The sequence below is a fragment of the Gossypium hirsutum genome, chromosome A03 (assembly GCF_007990345.1).
Source record: "Gossypium hirsutum isolate 1008001.06 chromosome A03, Gossypium_hirsutum_v2.1, whole genome shotgun sequence".
Taxonomy (NCBI): domain Eukaryota; kingdom Viridiplantae; phylum Streptophyta; class Magnoliopsida; order Malvales; family Malvaceae; genus Gossypium; species Gossypium hirsutum.
In genome coordinates, this window is record NC_053426.1 from 22,226,314 (window position 1) to 22,235,498 (window position 9,185).

General features: G+C 39.0%; 1 protein-coding gene across 1 annotated transcript; it reads right to left on the minus strand.

Annotated features, from left to right (window-relative positions):
* Positions 1–562: 562 nt before the first annotated feature.
* LOC107900184 (uncharacterized) lies at positions 563–1,616 on the minus strand. The gene is made up of 4 exons (XM_016825878.1): positions 1,563–1,616; positions 1,296–1,479; positions 945–1,089; positions 563–845 (listed from the first exon to the last, which is right to left on the minus strand). The coding sequence occupies exons 1-4, from the start codon at positions 1,614–1,616 to the stop codon at positions 563–565; spliced, it is 666 nt and encodes a 221-aa protein (XP_016681367.1).
* Positions 1,617–9,185: the final 7,569 nt, after the last annotated feature.

Here is a 9,185-nt window from a genome sequence, read left to right on the forward strand (position 1 = left end):
TCAAATGTAATATTCTTTTGTAGCAACTTCGTCAAAGGAGTAGCAATACATGAAAACCCCTCGAAAAAACGATGATAATAACCAGCTAAGCCCAAAAAACTCCTGACCTCAAACAAAGATTTTGACGGCTTCAATCCAAGGTCGCCTCGACCTTCTTCGGATCAACTCGAATACCCTTGACTGAAACGACATGTCCAAGAAAAATCACCTCCCGAAGCCAGAACTCACATTTTCTCAACCTGGCATACAATTGCTTATCATTCAAGATCTAAAGAATCACCCTCAAATGCTCGTTGTGCTCATCCTCCGATCGAGAGTATACCAATATATCATCTATAAAAACCAAAACAAACCAATCCATATAGGAATTGAATACAAAATTCATCATGTCCATAAATGCGACAAGTGCATTCGACAACCCGAATGGCATGCTAAAAAAATCAAAATACCCATACCGAGTCCTAAATGTTGTCTTCATAACATCCACATCCTTTACCTTCAAGTGATAATATCCATAAGTGGGTACTTATTCTTAATGATCAACTTATTTAGTTAGCGATAATCAATATATAGCCTCAAAGTCCCATCTTTCTTCTTCACAAACAAAACTGTAGCTCCCCACGGTAACACACTCGGTCAAATGAAACCTCGGTCCAACAACTCCTACAATTGGAGCTTCAACTCCTAAGGTGTCATACGGTAAGACAATTGACACCGAATCTATACCAAGATAGAGCTTAATACCAAACTCAACTTCTCTATTTGGTAGAATACCAGACAACTCCTCAGGAAAAACATCTGAAAAATCACAAACTGCACGAATCTCATCAAACCTCAACTCCTTGCTATTAGCATTCAGGACATAGGCTAGATAAGCTTCGCAACCTTTCTAGATTAGCTTCTTGGCCCCAAGTACAGAAACCAAATTGGAGAGCAACTCAGACCTCTCTCCAACAACAACAATCTCAAAGCCATTAACACAACACAAAATCACCAACTTTGCCTCATAGTTGACCTTCGCCCGATGCTCGGTCAACCAATCCATCCCAAGGATAACATCAAATCCCCAGAATGACAACTCTAAAAGATCTACAGGAAACATTTGTCCTTGAACCATCAGAAGATATCGTCGATAAACCTAATCAACTACTACATTATCACCCAGTAGACTCCTCACACTAACACCCAACCTAGATGTCTGTCCAACTTTCTAGCTACATCTCTCAGAAGAAACGATCTTGTAGCACCAGAATCTACTAAAGCTAGAAGTGGAAAAGATTGTAGTGTGAATGTACCTGCGATGACGTTAGTGACCTTTCTAGTCTGGGGCTCTCTAACTGTATATACTCCAGTTGGACCTCCATTCCTAACTTGAGTAGCTCCTCTCGAACCAAACCCTCTATCGACATCATCTTTACCATAGCCTCTCCCTCGAGCCAGAGTAGGTACAACAACAATGATAGCAACAACAGCAGGAGGCTAGTTTATAGTTATAACTACCCTCTAGGGCACTCTCTAAGACGGTGGTCCATCGATCTGCAAGCAATACAGGCAGAAGTCACCTTCCAACACTCTTCAGGGTGATTACAGTTACAATGCTCACACAACGACAACATGGCACGTCCTTGATCACCCGTGCCAGTCTCAACTCTTGTGGCTAACCTAACTAGACCATGGCCTGTGATCGTGTGATGTGATACGTGCAATAAGTTTTATAATTTATGAATGTCCATTCTTAAAAACTAACAATTATCATGAAAAAGGCAAGCGCACCTTATCGAACAGTAGTATTAGCTTATGGCAAGATCGGGATGTCGAACCCAAAGGAACTAAAAGTACTAGTATTAGCTTTCTTTTTATTATCTAGCCTAAAAATAAAGGAGTTTGTTTTATCTAAACTAATTACTAAACTGAGAATGCACAGAAAGTAAATTTGGGAAATAACTTTTGGGAAAACTGAATGATTTAGACAATACCTAAGGGAAAAATCCACCTAGACTTCACTTGTTATTGACTCTGAATTAGACGATTTATTCACTTGACTTGATCCGTAGAAATCCCTAATTTATATTATTATCTCTCTCGAGACTAACAATGTCTAACCCTAGGTTGATTAATTGAAATATCTTTCTAATTAACTCCCTAGTGTTGCATTAACTCGATCTATGAATTCCCTTATTAGTTTTCACCCTAATTCGACAAAATCTTGTTACCCTATCTCTAGGCGTGCAATCAACTCTTCTTAATTATGTTAGATCTACTCTTAGATATGGACCTTTTCTCCTCTGAATAAGCACATCAATACTTGAATCAATATCTTGGAATATTAAAGGAAGAATTAAGAACTCATAATTAAGAACAAGTCAAATATTTATCATACAATTCAGATAATAATAACAAGATCCGTCTTAGGTTTCATTCCCTTTAGGTATTTAGGGGGTTTAGTTCATGTTTATGAAAGAAATCATCTCAAAAGAATAATTATAACAAAACATAAAGAAAACCCAAGAACTCTTGAAGGGAATTGAAGGGAGATCTTCAGTCTTGAAGTTGAATCCGGCTTCTGAGATGCATTAATTGACTTTCCTCGAGTAATTCGTTACCTCCTACTCCGTGTGTCTTTTTTTGGTACTCCAGAGGTGTTTATATAGGCTTTAGAATCCTTCTAAAACCTCAAGAGTGGCCTTTTTCGAATAGGACTATACTTGGGGTAGACAGGGACACGCCCGTGTGCGATTGCTTCAAACCACGTTCGAGCCTTTTAAATAGAGACGGGCGTGTGGTCTACCCGTGTGAGTCATGCTCGATTCTACTAAAAGGACATGAGCGTGTGGTCTGCCCTTGTACAGAAGTCCAGGACGTGTTTATTTCACATGTTGGTCCATTTTCTTCGTTTTTGGCCCGTTTCTCAATCTTTTTTCTCTCCTATGCTCATCTAAGTATAAAACATGAAACTAAAGAATTAGGAGCATCGAATTCACCAAACCTAAGGATAATTCATCCAAAAATATGCTAAGCATGAGGTAAAAATATGTATAAATTATGGTTTATCAAATACTCCCACACTTAAGTGTTTGCTTGTCCTCAAGAAAAATCCTCAACTCACAATCAAAATAAATTCTTCTCAACTTATAATTCTCATCCATAGTCTCTCAAAATAATCCATAAGTAGTCACACATTGAAAATTCAACTCAAAGAACATCAAAGTTTCAAGCATTCTAAGTTGAGCATTTTATTACGAAAACATAGGTGTCTCCCCTCATCTATGTAATCACCTTTGATTCAAAACATCACAGAGTTTCACATCCTCACCAAAGATTCACTTAAATCACTCGAGGTGTTTAAGGATAAGCAATTTAGCACTCAACAGTCAATATGTAAAGTTATTACCATAGGCTTGCGTGGAAATCAAATCTCCACCACTATATATTGAGATGATACATCAATCAAAAGGTCTTTAGAGGGCTGTAACGTGTCTTTGGTTGGGGGTGTGGTTACAAGCTGAAAAAGAAGGTTAAAATCAAGATTGAATTGAAAAATTACCTAAGTAGAAAATACTACAACTTGATAAATTACATACCTAATTAGAAACTCCTAGTATTGAGCTTTTCTTCATGGGATAAGGAATTTAAAAACTTTAAGCTTAAAAACAAATAATTACTACTAAAATGTATGTATGTTGTTGTTGTTGTTGTTGTTTTTTTTAGAACAAGTCAAATAACATAAAACTTTGCTAATTATTACAACGAAAAATAAAACATAGCTAAGCAATTAATTCAAATCAAATCTCGAAAAAAATAGGGATCAAATTAGATGATTTCAACAATAATGGGTTATGGTTTAATATTGAGGGTAAATCAATGAATGGCTTGTTAGGTTCAAAAGGGTTCACTAAGGGTTAATTATGAGGGTAGGCTTTTATGGAGTAAGTAGGTTAAACCTAAGTGCCTTTATCATCTCGACATATCAAATCAATGGTGTGGTATTGACATACATAATCAAGAAAGTTCTAGAATAACAATTCAATATTGACGCAATCAAAGCAACAATAAAAGTGAGCATAAAAGAAATAATATATGCTCTACGAGCTCAAGATCTCACAAAAATTATGGCTTTTTGATGTTACCTGTGAATTTCAACTCAAGATAATACCTAAACTTGGGGAAACAACCTAAAAATTTTTAATTTTCAAGAATCAACTTTTCATGCTTGATTCATTAATTTCTTTAAAGTTTAAACAGTCAATGCATAAATGCATATGTTTTAATTCAAGACATATCAATAAAAATCATAAATTAATCAAAATTCATTCTAATAATGATATGAGAAGATCACATGGGAACAAGAAAAAATTCAAGGATTTTTCTGATAATGATATAAATGACCCCCCACACTTAAGATGTACATTGTCCTCAATGCACAAAGATGTATAATAGTAATATAAAGATAATATTAGAAGAGAGAGGGAGAGAAGTGAAACTTCCTAAATGTTGAATGGAATCCTTGAATTGGAGGTATGGAGAATAATCGGCCAAGGTAATGATATGATTGGAGGAGGATACTTCGGTGGTGGTAGAGGATGGGTTCCACAACCATAGTGTCCAGCGAAGAGGTTACGTAGTGGTCGGGTAGGACATGGTAGTCGTGGAGAACCTTTTCCAGTGGAGTTTCAAGTTCCTAAGTGGTGATGAGCTTTGGAGCTCTTTATAACTGTGATAAAATCAAGAACTCTTTAAGAAATATAGAGAAGCATAATTACTCGTAATGAAATAGCCGAAACTATAAATTGTTCAATAAAAATTATAAAACCTAAAAATGAAATAGTATTAAACGAAAATAAAATAAAAAGTACTTAAAGAAGATAAATAAAGATAAAAGTGAAAATAAAAATAAAAAATAAAAAGTCTTTAAACATCGTTATTACCGGATGGTTCGCGAGGTGGTGGTGGCGATGAGATGTGAAGGTGCTGACAAATTTGATGTAGAGTAGCATCAATGTGATCAAAGCGCTGAAAATACTACTGCTAAAATCGAGTAAGGCGCTCAGAGATGTCACAGTATGAAGCCGCCGCATGAATTGGACAATGGATGGGTGGTGGCTGAGACGGTAGATCCTCATGACGTAGAGGCACATCATCAGTAATGTCCTCTGGGTCCTCCTCCTCGGTGGACTGGACCAGGTGGTACTAGGGTGGGTCAACTCCATGTCGGCGCTCGATCATCCTCATATCTAGCATTCTCGAGATGCCCTGTAGGGACATCTAAGCAATGAGGGTGAGGGAAAACACTTGCGCCACCGTGTTGAGGAGGCCGAACTACCGTGCCAGGCGAGTCACATAAGGGCCGATGGATATGACTCCTTTCCTATGCCACTCCGTCTGATGGCAAATGGTGAAGGCAATAAAATAGGCAAGGTCGAAGACGTACCCGTTCGCCATATAGGAGTCTTGAGTGTTGACGATGCCGGTGCTCTCTCGCCGCCCTATCAGAGTTTGGGCCAAGATGGCATATAAATACCTCAGCGGTGGGGCGAGGGCCGATGCCTTAGAGCGGCTGGGTTCATAGGTGGCCAAAGTAGGAACGAGGGCCCTCCAACAGTTGGAGGGAGACAAGTGAATGTGGCGATAGAGGGTGTCAAAATCATCGTCGTCTATGAACTCTATCATATAGAGCCCCAAAGTGATGCCGAACTCAGTTACGCTTAACTGGTGGACTAAAACGCTGAGACAGAACTGGACCATTTCGAGATCATCGAACTTTGTCATAACTACTTAAAGATGGAAGGTCGAGCAGAGTTTGAGTGTAAGCTTGAGGTACGTCGGCTCGATGATCTCGAAAAAGAGCCCCCATGGGTCAGTCATCAGAAGGGCTCAGACCGCGTCAGCTGGTTAGATTTGTTCAAGTGTGCCCAGTTAATGTAGATGCCTGCACTTAGGGGTCGAGCTCATAGTATTTGAAATAGTTCCTCCTGCGGTCCCTGTGGGAATTGGAGGAATGGGTGTCTGATCTCAGCAGTGGGACTTGAGGATGACGCAGCTCCTTTCTACTTCTTTGAGGCGTGGACGGCGATTTTCTTACCACGTGGATTTGACATGGTATCTACAATGGTAAGACAATGTTATAGGAATACCCCCCAAGAATAGCATGGAAAGGTATGCAAGCATGTTAAAATTAAATGGAAATACTTCATAGGGTTACTGACTAAATAGAAATATCAAATCATTATTATCATTGGGAAAACTAGAATAGTGTCAACTAAATACCTAGTGAATGTATATGGGAATATGGAATGTGGCATGAAATCTATGGAAACATAAGAAAGAATGAATGTATCACAATGCATTGACTAAAATGGAAAAGAAGAACAAGCATAAGCATGACGATAGTGAGAACTATGAATATTAATAAAAAATCAGCCAAATAAATAAAGAAATAGCAAAAAACTAGTCAAAGAAATGAAGATAATATGGAGGAAAGAATAGATAAATGTAATAGTTCTTGGTGGAGGGAGGAGTTAGTCATCTCAGGAGAACTGTCAGCCGGCCACGGGTATGGGAGTGAGGGCGTGTGAAGAGGTTGCGACGGCTAGGGTAGGGTTTTTGGGGAAGGGCATGATGAATAGTGAGGGATTTATATAGAAATTAGGGCACACGCCCATGTGCCCTAATTTTAGCTCATGCGTATCATGATTTTCAAATTTGGGCGCGTCTAAAATTTGGCCCACGCCCGTGTTCTTTGGGCGTGTTGATGCACACGGTCATGTCACACAGCCATGTTCTGCTTTGTTTGCTTCTCCCATGCCCTTGTATGGATGTCCATGCCCGTGTTATTTTGTCAGTTTTAACCACGTGTAGTGAGCACGGGTGTGTCGCACGCCCGTGTTGTTTTCTCAGTTTCAACTGTGACCTCTAGACACGGCATTTCGCACGCCCGTGTTGTTTTGACAGATTCACCCACGGCCATGTCACACGACCGTGGCAACTTATCGACTCTCGTGTTGGGGAAAATTTTTTCCCTATTTTCACATGGCTATATCGCACAGCCATGTTGCCTTCTGTGGTATGGGCACGGCCTAAGGCATGCCTTTGGGCCTGGACGTGTGGTTTTGGAAAACCTGTGTTCAGTGTCTTAGTTAGTGAATTAAATGTTAAAAACTAAAATTTAAAGAAGTTAACATCATTAGTGCTCGTGTTGCCTCCCGAGAAGCGCTTATTTATAGTCTAACCTCGACTTACCTCTCTGTTGCATGGTTATGGTGGTGCGAGGAGTTTACACTCCTCATCCCTGCTATTAATTTTGTCAAAATAAGTTTTTATACTAGTACTATTTGCCTTGAACGTACCAAATTTGGGATGAATTACCTCAATTGTTCCGTATCGGAAAATCCTAAGTACCGTAAGAGGGATTTCTCCATTAGGTTCAGAGGTGGCAATCCGAGGGTCTGCTACATCTAATAGTACTTTGGCTCCAACCTTAAGTTGATTTGGTGACATATTAAGCTCTTCATGGCGTGGTTTTGGTTTATCATGTGCTCTCGATTTTTGTGTCCACCATTCATCTAGTTCCTCGACTTGTAGCCTTCGTCCTTCATAGATGGGTTCTTTGTTGTTTTTTGAACAAGGCTCATGTATGCTTTTCAAACGTATTTCCTGTAAGGAAGGTTGCACCACATGATCATCATTAGTAGAATTTCGAGCTTGAAGAGTGATTGTTTCCTCACCTACACGAAGTGTGAGTTCACCTGTACCAACATCAATTGTAGTTATAGCAGTTGCTAAAAAGGGCCTTCTTAAAATTAAATGCACGTCACTATCCTCTTCTATGTCTAGAACAACAAAATCAACTTGGGATATGAATTTGTCAATATTAATGAGTACATCTTCAATAATACCCCTAGGAAATCTGATTGTTTTGTCTGCTAACTGAATGCTCATCCTAGTTTGTTTAGGTTTCCCAAGACCTAGTTATTTAAACATTTTATAAGGCATGACATTAATACTAGCCCCTAAATCAGCCAAAACATTATTAACATCTAAACTACCAATTACACAAGGAATCGTAAAACTCCCTGGATCTTTTAATTTATTGGCCAGCTTATTCTGTAGTATGGCTGAGCAAACTGCATTTAACTCCACATACGACGCCTCATCCAACTTCCGCTTATTTGTTAAAAGCCCCTTTAAGAATTTGGTTGCGTTTGGCATCTACAAAAGAGCTTCAATAAATGGTAAGTTAATACGTAATTTTTTAAATAATTTAAGGAATTTACCTAATTATTCGTCTGTGCGGTCCTTCCTTGTCGCATTGGGGTATGGCACACGAGGTTTGTACTCTTTACTTACCAGTATTTGTTTACTGTGGTCTACCTCACCTTTGCTTTTACTTACCACAATTCCTTGCCTTGGTTCTGGTTCAGCTTCGACTAACCCTTCTTCATCTTGAATGGTAATTGCATTGAGTTGTTCCCTTGGGTTAGATTCAGTGTTACTTGGCAGGCTACCTTGTGGTCGTTCAGAAATCAATTTGGCAAGTTGGCCTATCTGAATTTCGAGCCCTTGGATCGACGCTTGTTGATTCTTAAGTGTTGTTTCGGTATTCTAAAAGCGAGTTTCCGACACCAAGATAAACTTTATTAGCATCTCCTCAAGGTTTGGCTTCTTTTCCTGTTGGTAAGGTGGTTGTTAAAAACTCGAAGGATGTAGCCATTGATTCCCTTGACCACCCCACAAAAAATTTGGGTGGTTTCTTCAACCTGCATTATAAGTGTTACTGTATGAGTTATTTTGAGATCTAGAATTATTATTACCCATATATTGGACTTGTTCCTCCTCGATGCTAGGGATGAAGGGTTGATATTCTGTGTATGCTCCTCCTCTATTTGAATCACACCTCATCGCTGGATGTACCTAAGTAGAACCACACAAACCGTCAATCTTTTTATTTAAGAGTTCTACTTGGTTAGATAGCATAGTAACCGCATCGAGGTTGAAAACACCAGTTGCTTTCGTCGGCTTTGTTCTCATGACTTGCCACTGATAGTTATTCAGTGACATCTCTTCAATAAATTCATAAGCCACTTCAGGTGTTTTGTTATTGATAATCCCACCAGCAGCCAGGTCAATCATCTATCTAGTCGGAGGATTCATTCCATTATGAAATGTTTGAACCTGCAACCATAAGGGCA